This window comes from Podarcis muralis, chromosome 6, assembly GCF_964188315.1.
Source record: "Podarcis muralis chromosome 6, rPodMur119.hap1.1, whole genome shotgun sequence".
Lineage (NCBI taxonomy): Eukaryota > Metazoa > Chordata > Lepidosauria > Squamata > Lacertidae > Podarcis > Podarcis muralis.
Genome location: NC_135660.1, coordinates 60,458,886 through 60,476,105, shown reverse-complemented (window position 1 = coordinate 60,476,105; position 17,220 = coordinate 60,458,886). Strand labels below are relative to the sequence as shown.

General features: G+C 44.4%; 1 protein-coding gene across 4 annotated transcripts in view; it reads left to right on the top strand.

Annotated features, from left to right (window-relative positions):
* STK32C (serine/threonine kinase 32C) overlaps positions 1-6,278 on the top strand; it is a 165,470-nt gene extending 159,192 nt beyond the window's left edge. For all 4 annotated transcript variants that reach the window (XM_028729875.2, XM_077930398.1, XM_077930401.1 and 1 more), the window contains 2 exons: positions 1,363-1,430; positions 3,111-6,278. In XM_028729875.2, the coding sequence (XP_028585708.2) occupies positions 1,363-1,430; positions 3,111-3,249 (207 nt within the window). In that variant the 3' untranslated portion in view covers positions 3,250-6,278. The remainder of the gene's footprint in view (positions 1-1,362; positions 1,431-3,110) is intronic.
* Positions 6,279-17,220: the final 10,942 nt, after the last annotated feature.

Genomic DNA, 17,220 nt, shown 5'->3' with positions numbered 1-17,220 from the left:
AAAGAAGGGTTACGATCACAGTTCAAAAGCCAGAGCTATGTATTACCACTTGGATAAGGGTGTTGAGGAGAACCAGACAGGGAAGTTTGGCCTGGGGGTGGGGAGCTAGGACAAGTCCCAAGGGCTGAATAAGGAGACCTGGAGGGCCTGAGGCTCCTCACTTCTGCTCCACCATATTAGGCAATCATGTGAATGCAATGACAGAGAACTTGCCTTCCATTAGGCGATATGTGGCACCAGTTGCTTTGCTACTGGACTACTGCAATGCGCTGTATGTGGTGCTACCTTTGAAGGTGGCCCAGAAACTACAACTAATCCAGAATGTGGCAGCTAGACTGGTGACTGGGAGCGGCCGCCGAGACTACATAACACCGGTCTTGAAAGACCTACATTGGCTCCCAATACATTTCCAAGCACAATTCAAAGTGTTGATGCTGACCTTTAAAGTCCTAAATGGCCTTGGTCCAGTATATCTGAAGAAGCATCTCCACCCCCATCATTCAGCCCGAACACTGAGGTCCAGCTCTGAGGGCCTTCTGGTGGTAATGGAATGCCCTCCCATCAGATGTCAAGGAAATACAGTGGTACCTCGGGTTAAGTACTTAATTCGTTCTGGAGGTCCGTTCTTAACCTGAAACTGTTCTTAACCTGAAGCACCACTTTAGCTAATGGGGCCTCCTGCTGCTGCTGCTGCGCTGCCAGAGCACAATTTCTGTTTTCATCCTGAAGCAAAGTTCTTATCCTGAAGCACTATTTCTGGGTTAGTGGAGTCTGTAACCGGAAGATGTATGTAACCTGAAGCGTATGTAACGAGAGGTACCACTGTAAACAACTATCTGACTTTTAGAAGACATCTGAAAGCAGCCCCATTTAGGGAAGTTTTTAATGTTTTATGTTTTGTTGTGTTTTGATGTTCTGTTGCGAGCCACCCAGAGTGGCTGGGGAGGCCCGGCCAGATGGGTGGGGTATAAATAATAAATTGCAGAACAGAATGAAGGAACCAAAGAGAGGCTTCCAAGTTGGTCTTAGCATTTGTGCTATATAAGTCAACTCGGGAGCAGCCAGTAGGAGGTGCACTGTCCCCCCAGCTTCCCAGCACTGTGGGCTGCTGCTGCTTACTGTGGAGGAGAGTGGGGTGGAGCGGGGAGCTCAGTGCAGTGTGGCACATGGTGGCAAGTGCGTCTGATTGGCTCCCTGCACCTTGCCACTCCCCCTCTCTGTAGTGACGGTGGCCAACAGCGTCGGGAGGCTGCGAGAACCATGGATCCACACTTGCCTCGCCCCACTGGCCCCTCCTGAGTAAATGTCATTCAGAAATTTTGACAGAAAGTGCATGTTAACTGTTTTCTTTTCTTTTATCAGGAAAACGACTACCTCCAGGATTGCCTGGAAGCAATTCAGCAAGATTTTGTCATTTTTAACAGAGAAAAGTAAGTTTAGGAAGATGCTTTAAGGGAATGGGGAGAGGGGCTTGTTTTCATAGGCACCTAAGTTAACTTAGGGGACGCGGGTGGCACTGTGGGTAAAAGCCTCAGCGCCTAGGGCTTGCCAATCGAAAGGTCGGCAGTTCGAATCCCCGTGGCGGGGTGCGCTCCCGTTGCTCGGTCCCAGCGCCTGCCAACCTAGCAGTTCGAAAGCACTCTCGGGTGCAAGTAGATAAATAGGGACCGCTTTATAGTGGGAAGGTAAACGGCGTTACCGTGCGCTGCGCTGGTGCTGGCTCACCAGAGCAACTTCGTCACGCTGGCCACGTGACCCGGAAGTGTCTCCGGACAGCGCTGGCCCCCGGCCCCTTAAGTGAGATGGGCGCACAACCCTAGAGTCTGTCAAGACTGGCCCGTACGGGCAGGGGTACCTTTACCTTTTAAGTTAACTTAAGGAAGCTCATGGGAGAAAAGCTTCCCGTCTCTTCCTTCCAGCAGCAGAGCCCTATCACCCTCCAAAAGGGTGCCCCTCCAAGTCATGACCTCCCCCCAGGAGGCTTTTCTCGGGACACTGGGAAGTATTGAGAGGGCGCAAAGGGGAGAAGACTTTCCTTCAATGAATTTCCTTAGGCTAGCTTACCATAGCACCCAAGCCGCTAAGCAGGATTTGAATTGGGTGCAGAGTTAACCTCCTTATGCCAGCCAACTGATGTCCTCTAGATGTTTTGTACTACAACTCCCATCATCCCTGACCATTGGTCATGCTGGCTCGAGCTGATGGGAATTGTAGTCTAAAACATGTACTGTAGTGAGAATCTGGCTAGGGAAGGCTGCTTTGTGCTATAGATGCCCCCTGGTGGTGAAGAGGGAGAAGGGGATACTGTTATTACTAGCAGACCTACTCCATATTTTGAATCAGTTAGCTATCATGGCACTAATGACTGTTCACATACAAAAATTGCACGTTCATCGCGCAAGTATCATTTTTAACCAAAGTGACAGTGCAATGTGAATTGTGGTGTTTTATTTTTTAAAGTATTCCACAAGGATGTTCTAATTAGGAGGAGGTGGCATACGGCACAAACAGCCTGAGGTCAGCTAGTTTACAATTCCCTACAACTTTGAAGCAATCAAAATGTCAGAAACTTGAACAAAGAATGTATCATACATAATTCAAAAAAGAGATTTGTGCAAAATGACAGAAATGCAGGAAGAATACCGGACAGCTTGGCCTGAGATGAAGTTCCTTTAAAAAAAAAAAAAAAGTGTGTTAGACCCAAGTTGTGCTGGCATGATTTAAATCATTCAAACAGGGAAGGGAGTCATTTCACAGAAATAACCTGCTGTGTCGATTCTCTGCCCTCTCCATGGTTGCATTTCAAGAAGCAACACGATGGGAGGTGATGTGAAAGGAGTTTCTAAGCTGATTAAATTAATTAAAAGTGATCAGCATTCTCTGAGTAAACCCTCAAAATGTCCTCAGGAATGCCCTTTTTACAAGCCCTGGCCCCAGAGGCCACAATCAGCTAAAAGGGAGGGCTTGAAACTCATACCAAATCTCCCTAAAGTGCACATTTTAAATCCCCATTTTAAAAACCACATGCTTCATCTCAAAGCACCACTTTCGTAACCTCGTTTTCACACTGGCATGATAGCCTTCCTTCTCTCTCGCTCTCTCTTGTGCAGGTTGAAGAGGAGCCAAGATCAAATGAACGAGTCCATTTCTCCTCCTGAAACCACCGACGAAGCGGAGACTGAAACAGAATCTGAAAACTCCAACCTGAATATGTGTAGCTCAGTATGTTCTTCCACCGGCAGCAGCTAGGACTACGGAGAGGAGGCAAAGGGGCCGGGAGCTTGCGCACCTCTTGAATAAATCATTCTCAGGTTGCACTGACAAGCCGATGACAGGACACTGAGTACCTTGGTTGAAGAAAAGAAGAGGAGTCACACAAAACAACACTGTAGAGCCGCAGCAGAGGCACATAGTTCTTACAGAACTCATGGATTTTTTTTCCCCCTTCAGAAAGGGATCGCCTCTTTTACCCAATACTTTGCTATGCAACACTTTGGTGAAAACCTTTCCATTTCTTCCTTTGCTCTTTTCTTTTCGCAGGGACAGACAGTGGGGTCTGCAGGATATTGGCAAGGCGATAAGGGTTCCGGACCCAGTTCCAGAGTAGGTCCAAGAGAATGCAGATTGAAAGCATGCATAGTGGTCCCAGAGGACTAGGAAAGGGGGCAAAAGCCACTGGAAGCTCACTTTTATGGGACCGTCCTTAATATGCCAGCTAAGGCTCATGCATGCAAGATTGTCTCTTGGTATTTTCAGAGCATTAGAGAGTTCTTACGGACCGTGGCAGTTGCAAAAGACTTGTATGTTCAGCTGGGACAATACAATGACAACTTGGCCATACATGATTTTCAGAGGGCCCAATCTCAGCATTAATGGATCCTTTCCAGTGGTCCTGTCCAGGGCCAAATATGCTGGGTTTTTGCAGCATGGAATTTTAAAATGGTTTTGCTGCAAGGTAGAGCGTTTTCCTAAACATGCCGAATTGTTTCACAAAGCTATCCTTACTTAACAAGGAGCTGTTTAAGCTACAAGCATATTAATAGAGGTTAGTGTTTTCTTCACTCATCATGAAGGAGCAGGGCACTAGTTTGGCTGGATGTAGGTGAGATAGCTATAAAGCAATGCCCTAGTTATGCAGGAAGTGATGCGTTGATGCGCGCTTTTTTTTTGTCTGCGTCATTCTAAGTGTATTTTAATGTATTGCATAGGATGTCTGTCTCAACTTTCTTGCGAGGACAGGAGAGGTCCGATGATTTCCTCCAGCTGTGGATATTGCCTTTTTAAATGTTTCAGAAGCCCTTTTCTTCCCTATCCTACAATCCTGTTCACACTTACCTGGGAATCAGCTTCATTGAACTCAATGGGACATAGTTCTGAGTAGACTTGCATAGGATTGCACTGCCAGTGGGCTTTAGGTTACTCTGATAAAAGCGCTTAGAACCCCTGGTTCTAGGACAGTAAATATATGTGTTGTACATAAATATCGTAAGTGTTTTAATGCAAAGCTGTTTGTTACCAGCTGTCTATGAGATTGCCATGTTTGCATTCCAGTTGTGTTTTCCTGTAGGAACGTGAACTTAGCATGCTTTTACTTTCAAGACATTTCTCCCCCGCCCTGCTGTTTTATTGAGGTGCCTGCTACAGGCCAATATGCCAGGGTTGGAACCAAGGTCCTACGAACACAGGAACCAATTTACAGCCTTACTTACGAAGCTACAACTACCTCTGTAGCAGTGCTGTAACAAGTTCCTTTATATTCCATCACTGCTAAGGAACAGGGATTTGCATGGAATTCACACCGACTCCCTTAGCGTGGGGTTTCCACGAATATTTTTGGTCTCGATGGTTTGCTTTCCATTTTAATTTCCACAAACGCAGCACACGGCATAACCGGTGCGGAGCAATTTTGTACAGACAACAACCAAAACGTAGTTGCCTTTTCCACAGTTTTATGTGGAGTTTGGTTAGGAAATGAGCATTGTGCACAACCAAAATTTCACGAAGAACAAAATTCAAGTTTGCTGGTGGAGTACAATGTAGGGGTATTCAAAGAAGCCAAAGCTTTTCCTATCAGTTCCTCTCCCTAGCCCAAACCAAGGGAATGGCAGTGCCCCCCCCCCACTCTACAATGAAACTGCACTCACTTTTGGAAGGGGTAGCACAGTCTCACAATACCTGGTGCTACGCTGGTATTGCAGGAATATCACACTGCAGGCGTTGCCATCTATGCCAGCAGAAGTGTTTAGAGTCAAAGCGCCAACTCGGTTAGTCAACTGATTCGGCTGCATTAGCACAAGAGACTTCGCGGCACACATACTCCAGCTTGAATCCCACACTTAAGTGTGGGTTGGCAATTGCATGCTCTGTTACTCTGCTGTGATGAATTCATCAATCGCAGATTTAACGTTTGAATTATTCATCCTTTCCTCCAAGTGGACTCTTGGAAGGAGTGTGTGCTGTGCACCTACCATTGTGTCAAAGATTCTGCCATTATTTTCTTAAAACAACAACAACAATCCTGATACCATCTAAAAACATTATCTTCATTCAATAGATATAATAGATATTCTTCTCCTTCTCCTTATTGGCTACTTGATTCATGGAAAAGCGGCATCTGCTCTGTCCTTTTAAATTGGTGCCGTGCTGCTTTAAGCAAAGAATCCTGGGAGGTGTAGTTTGTTAAGGGTGCTGAGAGTTGTTAGGAGATCCCCCTTGTGGAGTTGCAATCTCCAGGGTGATTTAGCAGGGCGATTTCCTTCTTCCCAGGAAAGCTGCACTTCCTCCCTGTCCTTGAGTCATTTATTCTGCCAGTACTGTACTGCATTCCTGATACACAATATAGCACACTGACTTTGAGGAATCGAGGGTTTGATTGAGGCACAATCTTTTAGACGAGGAATTTATGTATTTTTAAAGCCTGTTCCTATGTACTTTACTAAAGCGATGTACTTTTCCTTTTCACTATAATACCTGATACGTGTGGGGTGCAATCACAGGGACCTGTGGTTTCTAAGAAATAACTCTAAAATAAATGCTTATATTGAGCACAATGGTTATTGGTATCAATCGTCAGTCAGCAAGCGAAGAACTGGCTTGTTTCAGCAGTTAGAATTTGTTATGTATTTACAAGCAGGTAATCGAATCCGCTTTGGTGTGGACCGTGGCTATTGTAAAACATTCCAATGGGGATGGGCACTAAGGTCCAAAAACCAGCCCGTGCCCTGATCATTTGTCTGTAAATTTTGCATACCAGTAAATATGTGAGTTAATGCCTCTCACTCTTGTTGATGGTGAATCACTATAAATGCTGAAAGGGACCAAGACTTGGACAGAAGCATTCTTGTTGATGGAAGCAGGAATGATGCCATACAATAAAAACATGAGACAAGCCCTGCTGCATCAGGCTGACGTTCCATCTAGTCCAGCGTCCTCTTCCCAAAGTGGCCAGGTGCCTGTGAGAAGCCCACAATCAGAACCTTGGTCAAATGTATACCACTTGGTCAACCACATGGAAAGGCCTATTGCAAAGAAAGCCCACACAGTACAATCTAGATGTCATTTGATTACAACTTCCCATCAGTTCTAGCCAGACTGGCAAATGGGAGCTGAAATCCCACAATATCTTGAAGACACCAGACTGGCTGCTCTGGTACAGTGGACCAAGTGTTGACTGGTAGGGTCCAATGCCAACTTGGCTGTGGGGCTAATCAGCCAGTCCCTATGTCTCAGCCCAACTGACCTCACAGGCTTTCTGTGAGAATAAAATGGGACCGGTTGCATGTATGCCGCCCTCAGTTTCTTTGGTGGAAGGCTGCAAGCCAACCACAGTTTTTTTAAAAATAATAATAATAATACGGTGGAGTGTTAGCCTGGGAGGTAAAATAGTAGCAGAGCTTCTAGTGTTGCAGGTGAGCTGGCAACTTCACATTCAGGTTATCTTGATGTGATTTTGGCCCTCACATCTGAACATTTCACCGTTATGGTAAGATATAAACACACACACACAGAGAGAGAGAGAGAGAGAGAGAGAGAGAGAGAGAAAGAGAGAGATAACCATATATCATATGGTGTTTAATGAACACAATAGATGGGGCTTGCAGATCTCTGAATTAGGAGCTCACTTGGTACAACCTGAGCTACAGTAAGCCGCTTCTCGAGTTTATCAGCAGGAGCCCTCATTGTACATGCAAACAATTCATGGGGATAAACCTCAGAGAAGTACTATTTAAAAACAAATGCAAAACACCTGTGTTGGCAATAGAAAGCTAAGGTGCCGATGGGATCTTGATGGATCGAGGGTGACTATTCTTTTGTCGGTTTATTACAGTGCAATTTTACTTTGTAAAATATCTTTGTAAACAAGGTTCGTTCATTTCTGTAAGTTTTACTGCATGAAAAGGAACAGTCTGTTCTATGAGGACATTTCAGTTACAGCAATATGTTTGTGGGATTGTTTTTATTTTGGCAGGTATCTGCAGAAAAGTCATTGCATTTGTGGAGTAATAAATGTGTTTTGGTTTTTTTAAAAAAACAGAACTGAACGTTAACATTTATTTATAGGATTTTAAAAACAACAACACAGCAGCAACCTGCAATGGTGTGGCAAGTAGAAAGTGGTCACTGAAAAGTCCTTTTTGGCAAAGGTTGCAGGGCAGAAGCAGAGTAACATCTGGATGAGATGCATGCCTACTGAACGGTAATCCTACTGGACAAGTCAGACCAATATCAGTAGCCTCCACCCATGCTGAGTGTGCCTGACAAGTCAGAAATCATGCAGCTCCATGCTGCTGACCAGAATGCTCCTCTGCCTCTGATCCCAAGGACACATGAATCTGCTGTATCCTGAGTAAGACCATCTAGCTCAGACAGGTCCCTCCCAGTCCTTCCTGGAGATGCTGGGGATTGAACCTCCATTCAACACATGTTCTCTGCCTGCATTTCCCACCAGTAATGGTATGGAGCTTCTCTCCTCTAGAACAGTGTTTTGCTGTGAGCTTCCACAGCTGTTCATTAGATGGTAATGAGCTTTTGTTAGATTATTCATAGAGATTTCTTCTCTGATCCAGCCAGAGGTACTTTGTGCACAGGTGCAGACCAAATTCCTAGCCAGATAGACAATGATGCATGAGAACAGATGCTGTGAGCAGGATTCATCAACCCAATCCAACAGCCAGGGCATGTAGACCCATCAAATAATGTACAATAGCACCAATCAGCTGTTTGGGGGAGGAGAGGGAGCCGTACTTTTTCTGCCCATCATTGATTATGTGACAGGGCTATGGATATACAGCCAATCTGCTTTGTGTGCACGCTGTGTTAAAGGCCAAGTGTGTGTGAATGGTGTTATAGGCCAAGCATGGGGAGCGGGTGGTGCTGTGGTCTAAACCACTGAGCCTCTTGGGCTTGCCGATCGGAAGGTTGGCAGTTCGAATCCACATGACAGGGTGAGCTCTCATTGCTCTGTCCCACCTCCTGCCAACCTAGCAGTTTGAAAGCACACCAGTGCAAGTAGATAAATAGGTACTGCTGCAGTGAGCCAGTGTGGTGTAGTGGTTAAGAGCGGTAGTCACGTAATCTGGGTAACCGGGTTCGCGTCTCCGCTCCTCCACATGCAGCTGCTGGGTGACCTTGGGCCAGTCACACTTCTTTGAAGTCTCTCAGCCCCACTCACCTCACAGAGTGTTTGTTGTGGGGGAGGAAGGGAAAGGAGATTGTTAGCCGCTTTGAGACTCCTGAAGGGGAGTGAAAGGCGGGATATCAAATCCAAACTCTTCTTCTTCTTCTTCTAAATGCCGTTCCCGTGCACTCTGGCTTCTGTCACGGTGTCCTGTTGCATCAGAAGTGGTTTAGTCATGGTGGCCACATGACCCAGAAAGCTGTCTGTGGAGAAATGTTGGCTCCCTTGGCCTGAAAGCAAGATGAGCGCCGCAATCCCATAATGGCCTTTTGACTATACTTAACCGTCAAGGGGTCCTTTACCTTTTATCTTTTATAGATCAAGCAGAAATATTATATGTTCGAGAGGAGTAAACAAATGATTCCCCCCCCCCTACACAAACTCCAACTGATCTCCCAAATTGCTTCTTGGTGCATCACAGTATATTGAAGTACAGTGGTACCTCTGGTTATGTACTTAATTCGTTCTAGAGGTCTGTTCTTAACCTGAAACTGTTCTTAACCTGAAGCACCACTTTAGCTAATGGGGCCTCCTGCTGCTGCTGTGTTGCCGGAGCACGATTTCTGTTCTCATCCTGAAGCAAAGTTCTTTTTTTTTTTTTTTTGGGTTTTAGAGCTTTAATTTTTTTTTTTATAATATTTTTTTTATTGCTTTGTTTTCCAAGGTCAAAGTAAATCATCAATACATCGTCAATAACACAACAAAAGCTGTTCTACAAAAGGAAAGAAGAAATTAAACAACAGAAAATTCATTTTTCCAAATCTTTTTTTTCATCGTCAATTGGACTTCCCCACATCCTCCATCCCTGCATTCCTTACAATAAAAGTAAACAGCAAATTAATACCTTGTTTCATGTGTTTTTGTATTTTCATCTAATTATTTACTCTAAAAATTGAACTTTTCTCGGTCATAACTTAGTTTCAATCATTTCCGAATCTCAATACTGAAGCATGTTTTTCTCAAAACTTAGCAAATTCTCAACATTCATATAGCTTATAATGTTTTTGTAAATAGTCCTTGAATTTTTTCCAGTCCTCTTCCACTGCCTCTTCTCCCAGGTCTCGGATTCTGCCTGTCATTTCAGCCAGTTCCATGTAGTCCATCAGTTGCGTGTGCCACTCTTCCAGTGTGGGTAGCTTCTGTGCCTTCCAGTATTTGGCTATAAGGATTCTTGCTGCTGTAGTTGCATATAGAAAGAAAGTTCTATCTTTCTTTGGCACTCTCTGGCCTACAATGCCTAGGAGGAAGGCCTCTGGTTTCTTATGAAAGGTATACTTAAATACCTTTTTCAACTCGTTATAAATCATTTCCCAAAAAGCCTTCACCCTCGGGCATGTCCACCAAAGGTGAAAGAATGTTCCTTCAGCCTCCTTACATTTCCAACATTTATTGTCAGACAAATGATATATCTTTGCAAGTTTGACTGGGGTCATGTACCACCTGTACATCATTTTCATAATGTTTTCTTTTAAGGCACTACATGCCGTAAATTTCATACCGGTGGTCCATAACCTTTCCCAGTCTTCAAACATAATGTTGTACCCAATATCTTGTGCCCATTTTATCATGGCTGATTTAACTGTCTCGTCTTGAGTATTCCATTTAAGCAACAAGTTATACATTCTTGAAAGCACTTTCGTCTTAGGTTCAAGTAGTTCTGACTCTAATTTTGATTTTTCCACCCTGAAGCAAAGTTCTTAACCCGAGGTACTATTTCTGGGTTAGCAGAGTCTGTAACCTGAAGCATATGTAACCTGGAGCGTATGTAACCTGAAGCATATGTAACCCGAGGTACCACTGTATTGGGGGGGGGGGGAAGCACACCACAAGACCTGTACAAATTTATCTCTTTGAACACAAGAAGAGCCTGCTGGATCAGGCCAATGGCCCATCTAGTCCAGCATCCTGTTCTCACAGTGGCCAACCGTATACCTGTGGGAAACCTGCAAGGAGGACCTGAGCACAAGCACACTCTCCCCTCCTGTGGCTTCCAGCAACTGGTACTCAGAAGGTTAACTGCGTCCAACCATGAAGGCAGAGCATCATGGCTAGTAGCCTTTGATAGCCTTATCCTCCACAAATATGTCCCATCCTCATTTAAGGTAATCCAGGTTGGTGGCCATCACTGTCTCTCATGGGAGTGAATTTTTCCATAGTTCAACTGGGTGAAGAAGTGCCCTTTTTAATCTGTCCTGAATCTACCAATGTTCAGCTTCAGTGCATGTCCCTCTCTTTAGATGACCATTATTGCATGAGTTGGGTTATTTCCTTACATTTATATGCCACCTTTCTTCCATCATGGAGCACCAGGTGGTCTCCCATCCAGGCATTGGCCAGAGCAAGACCTGCTTAGCTTCAGCAAGGTATTGGTGTCATATGCTGGGACGAAGGAGCTGCACTTGCCCGTTCTCATGTTATACTGGAGCAATGTAAATAAGAAAGTCCCTGTGGATGCTCTTTGGTCTAGTCAGAACAAGTTCATTCCTGTAGCATCTCCACTTGTTAATAAAAGTGTTGTATTCTAACTCTATTTAAATTCAAATAGTGGGCAAGTTGCTGCAGAATGAATGGCAAAAGTTTGGTTCATTCACAAGGGATACATTGGTCTCTCTCCCCACTAGAGGGTGTTTAGAGGCCACATTTAGGATGAGTGCCCCACCCCCACCCCTTATTTAAAAAAGAAATGTCCAAACTAATTGCTTCACCAGTTATGTAGAGCCAATTTTCCTTTTTGTAGAGAACTGGACTTCCAGAAAGATAAATGACGAAAATATGGGGGCATCAAAATAAAAAGAGACCACCTGGACTGTAAGTCTTGGAAGACCTGCTCCCTGCCTTGCAGGCCTTTTCCCACCTGGCCTGGGAGGGTGGGGCCCTGAATGATTCCAGTTGCAAAAGCTGAGGCTGCTGAAGAGGCCAGAGATCATCTTGCCTGTCTCTTAGTCCAGACTCTGGTCATTGAGCCGGAGCTTCCACAGCCGCTGCCCACCATGAACCACCATTGGCGAGACAGCAACAACAGCAGATAAGTTCTAGTATACATCTCTATTCGTCAATGATTTCCAGATAGTTTACAAAGATTAAAACAAGTAAACAAACAGTAAATGCATATAGGAAAGTCTTCTAGAAGTGTTTCTGTTTTTTAATTGACATTTAATGACCTCTCTCACAAAGACCTTAGGATCAGTCACACTGTGATTCCTAGGAATATCACAGTGTCTGTTGATGAAGCCTTTCCTTTTCTGAAAGCTTTATGAAACCTGACGGCATTTTCTCTTGCAGTTCAGACTGCCCATACTAATTTGGCACTCTTGAGCTGATGGGTGGTGGAGCAAGCTTAGATTCATCTTTAGGTGTCTCTGTGTAATACAGAGGCCTGTTTTGCATGCAATATGCTAAGCCAAATCATGGCGAAGAGGCAAACAGGCTGGCAAATAGTGAGAAAACTGCTACTGCTGTGCTCCTTTCCTGATGTTGACATGGCACCGGGAGCTTAGCCACGGGTGCGAACCTGGTCTTGTGGTCTGTTTCATTCCAAACTAACCATGTGCACAAACCAAGGTTTGCTCCTGGCTTACAGTTTGTGGGAGATAAACCATGAGCCTGAACTCACATGTAATGCTAAGCTGAACCAAAAACAGTACATGAATGAAGCAATTCAAAGTAGTGCAAACTGGAAAGGAGATGCAAAATGGTGCATATAAGACAGAGAGCTTCCCGCTTCCCCGTCACTTCCCACTCTGTGGAGTCAAAACATACCACATCATGTAAAAGACAAAAATCCCATGACTGCAATCACAGATCAGGAATTCTAATACAATTAAGTGGTTTCCCCAGCTATGCAGGCACTGTTCAGTAAACAGTAAGAGGTGGGAAGAAGGTAAATTGAGATCTACCACTAGATCTCTTGAGTGATTACTAAAAAATGGCAGCAACAAAGAGACTCTCCTTCAAAATTATATGGCTGAAATGAAGAAACCCTGGGGGTAACCAACAATAGATTTTTGTGCAGAAGGACTGTGGACTCTGTTCGGTTCTGATGCTCTAAAGTAATTCTCAGGCTTGGAAATCTTTAATTCTAAATGTCTGTGATTTGTACTCAGCTCTGGGAGATAGATCTCAAGGTTTTAGTTAAAACCAAAGTGGATTCTACACTCTTTCAAGTCTGCCCACCCCTTTTCTGTGAGCTTGGGGAATATCAAAAGGGAACCTGGCAGTAGCCCTAAGGGAAAAGTCTGGGATTTCTTACCCCCTGAATAAGCTTTTTAGAATGAGAAAATGCTCCTCATTTTTATAATTGTCTTGGCAGATTCCCTGACAGCTAGTTAAATTTCTAAAAAAATCAAACCAAGTGCAACAAACAGTACTCTAACAGTGCAACCTTGTATATGTCTACTCAGAAGTAAACCCCACTGAGTTCAATGGGACTTGCTTCCAGGTGTACATGCATAAGATTGCAGTATGACTCTCTCATTCTAGGTGGCGTTTAGGAATTTAGCGAAAAGAGGGAGAAACAAACAGAGAAAGAAGATTGCAGGCCCCGCCCGCCCCTAACCACACCAGCAATTCATGGAATTTTTCTGGAGTTAATTCAAGGATGGGTCCCTCTCAGTTCCTTGGTCCTCTTCTGCCGGGATTTTCATGGATCGTTGCTCTTTCCACTTGACCTTTATGACAAGCATAAAATATAACCACCTCGTGGCTTCTAGGCAGGGGAAGCTATCATTTCTCATTACCGTTTTCAACAAGATAGGTAGGTGGGCTGTGAGTTTCAGTGCAGTGGGATATACTGTATGCTTGGAGACCTAGTGTTTTAATGGGGAACACAGACTGCAAGTAAGATAAGTGGAGAAGGCAGTAGCTTTTCTGGGGCTTGTGGCTTACTGTTATTATTTTTGGAAGAGTATAGAGTTGGAAGGGATCCCAAGGGTCATCTAGTCCAACCCCCTGCAATGCAGGAATCACAGCTAAAGCACCCAGGACAGATGGCCATCCAGCCTCTGCTTAAAAACCTCCAAGAAGGGAGTACACTGGGGTAACTGCTCAGCCTCTGGAATTAAAAAAAATAAAGAAATAAGAATTCCTTTTAACAATAAGAAAGAAACATGGAGTGCCTTAATGAATAATTTTATTATGGCATAAACTTTCATGGACTAAAGTATACTTCACCAGATGCAGGAAATGAAATCTTCCATTGACATAAAAATGTCTGCCTATTACCTACGTTCTTGAACAAATACTTGTTCCCCAATGTTATTGCCCACAGTGAGATCTAACACAACACTGGTCAATGGCATTTTGGGCCAATGTTGGTGGCTTTTCAAGCAGTTATGGGAAACTTTTTAATGTGAAATATTTTATGTTTTTATATATGTTGGAAGCTGCCCAGAGTGGCTGGGGCAACCCAGTGAGGTGGGCAGGGTACAAATAATAAAATTATTATTATTAACTATTATATACGTTTAATAATTTTTTAGGTCAGTGGGATGGTGCAAGGGAGGTAAGTAGGAAACATTAAATAGGACACCAAAAGAGAAAGCAGCAGAGAGGGAAGAAGCAATTTCCCCCTGGCTTGGAGAAGAATCTGAGCTAGAGAAGAACTCACAGGCCATTCCATATTTTTAGGGCCTCTCTCACCAAGCTTTACCATGCCTTCTCCCCACCCTCGAGACTGTGAATAGGTTTGACATGTGGGAGAGGCCCCCCCACCTGTCACTCATCTGACATCACAGTGATGTTACCTGACCCATTTTAGCATAGCAGTGTATCCGCAGCATCGCAAGCCCTGATGATTAGCTGGTTAATCTAGTCAGAAAGAGCATAGAAGGATTAAGCATGAAGCTGAGAAAACAGTACGCTGGAAAACTATTTTATTTCCCTGGGATGTATGGGGTGTTAGGAGAAGAGTACCTCTAATGTGGGACACATTATACTTCTTCTATAATGTCTTGTCCACCTTTGGTCCTCACCCTGTCCTCATCTCTCACCTGTGGCTCCTAGAAGCTGTCAGCATGTGACAACAGCCACATCCCGGGAACAGCTTTGACTGGCAAGCAAAACCAGGTGAAGGCAGGTGATGGCTTTCCCCTGCATGCCAAGACAGGCTACAGAGGATTGAGGAGAGAAGACCAATAGTGGATCCAATGGTCAAGAAGGCGGCGTCTGCATGTGAGGTAGAGGGAAGTGAGGGGCAGGTGGGGCTTGTGGGGAGGTAGCCCATCCAGAAGGAAAACTCTGATCCTAAACCTCTGCTGTCTTGTGAGATATCTTCAGGAGAAGAAAAGGCTGAGGGCTAAACCTTACACAAGTCTGGAATGGAGTCCCTGAATGTTGCCTTGTACACCTCCTTTCAGCAACTCCTGCAGCCAAGCTGGTGCCAAACATAGTGCTCTTTGGACCACATCAGTGAGGCCAAGATGAGGGTCTTGTTGTCTGGGCAGCCCAGGACTTCCGTACACACTGCCCAGGCTTGCACCCCGGGGAAGTCACTTCAGTGCTGCTAATGCAGCAGTTTGACTTTATCCCTGGAGGCACACTCCATTGTCTCTTGAGAAAGCCAGATGGCATAATAATAATAATAATAATAATAATAATAATAATAATAATAATAATTTATTATTTATACTCCGCCCATCTGGCTGGATTTCCCCAGCCACTCTGGGTGGCTTCCAACTAAATATTAAAACAATACAGCGTCAGTTGTCTTTTAAAAGAAAAATAGTTGTTTATTGCCTTGACATCTCCTGGGAGGGCGTTCCACAGGGCAGGTGCCACTACCGAGAAGGCCCTCTGCCTGGTTCCCTGTAACCTCACTTCTCACAGCAAGGGAACCGCCAGAAGGCCCTCGGTGCTGAACCTCAGTGTCCGGGCTGGATGATGGGGGTGGAGACGCTCTTTCAGATATACAGGACCAAGGCTGTATACTTCCCTGCACCAACGTTATACTGTTCAGCATATATAGGAAGGGCAGCCTTGGCCAACCTTGTGCTCTCCAGCTGTTTTGGACTACAACTCCCATCAGCCCCAGAAGAGCCAAACAACTGGAGGGCAGCAGGTTGACAAAGGCTGATGGAAGGTGATAAAATACCTTAAGCTGGGCCTGATTAGAAATCAGCACAGCGACTTGCTTTAGTTCACAGGGAATATGCAAATACAAGAAGGCAAAACTTTCATCTCTGCTGATTAATTCTTCCGCAGTGTGAAGAGTCCGTTTAAGGCATCTTATCTTTTGATCTACAATCCAGAATCTATCTTGCCAGGAGCCTGCAAAGTGTGTGTGTGTGTGTAGCAGGTGGAGGAGGGATCTGTCAAAACAAATTAGGGGCAAAGCAGTATTTGCTCCTTTCGTTCCTCCATTGCATGCAGGCACACTGCAGGTAGCCTTTTATCCTGGAGGCAGCGAGTGCCTTTACAAACAAGCCAGTATGATGAGACAGATTTCCTGTTAATATTTCATTATTAGACCAGGAGGCCTGTAGGAAGGCTTATAAACATGGTATCGTTGGGTAGCACAAAAGAAACAGCCATATGCCCCACTATGTATTAACTGGCATCAATCTGCATTGACTGATTTGCATGACACCACCCCAGTCCTCTGAATGAAAACGGGATTACCTTATAGTGCAAACTTACATGTGTTAACTCAGAAATAAGTTCCACTTATGTCATTAATTCCAGTGGGTCTACTCTGAATAAAACTTAGTTGAATGCCACTCATTGAGTTCAGGCAGGGGGCTTACTCCCAGATAATCTGTCTGGGTGAATCTGTCAATTTGGCTTCTCTGAGTTTCTCAGTTTTTCCAGTCTTAAATTCAGTTCTCCACATCTCCACATTGGTCTGCAAATTTATTTATTTTAAAAAGTCCTCATGAGCATTTATCAGCATGGATTGTGAACTTTTCCTAATTTGCACAGGTTTCTATGCCATTTTGCCTAATATGCTAATTTCTGTAAAGCAATTTTTCATACTTTTTTAATGCATGCATTTCTGTACATGACACTTGACTGGAGAGCTTCCCTGCAAAATTTATAAAAGCACCTATTTTGAATGATGACTGCGTTCTGGTTGCGTATTTTGAGAAGTGCGAATTAAGTTGGTTTCAAAATGTGAAGTGAATCAAATGTCCTCTCCATCCCTACTCCCAGAAAAGTAAGTACAGTGGTACCTCAGGTTAAATACACTTCAGGTTACAGACGCTTCAGGTTACAGAAACCACTAACCCAGAAATAGTACCTTGGGTTAAGAACTTTGCTTCAGGATGAGAACAGAAATCAAGCAGCGGCAGCAGGAGGCCCCATTAGCTAAAGTGGTGCTTCAGGTTAAGAACAGTTTCAGGTTAAGAACGGACCTCCGGAACGAATTAAGTTCTTAACTAGAGGTACCACTGTACAGGATTGCAGCCTCACATATTCAAAGACAGCTTTGAAATGAGAATAATGCCCAAGGCTTCTCTGCAGAAGTCAGCTGCTCTCCTAAGAGAGGAGTCTATTCTTCCTGATTAGCAAATGCAGGCAGGTAAAAGTGAGTGAAGGAAAAGGAAAAT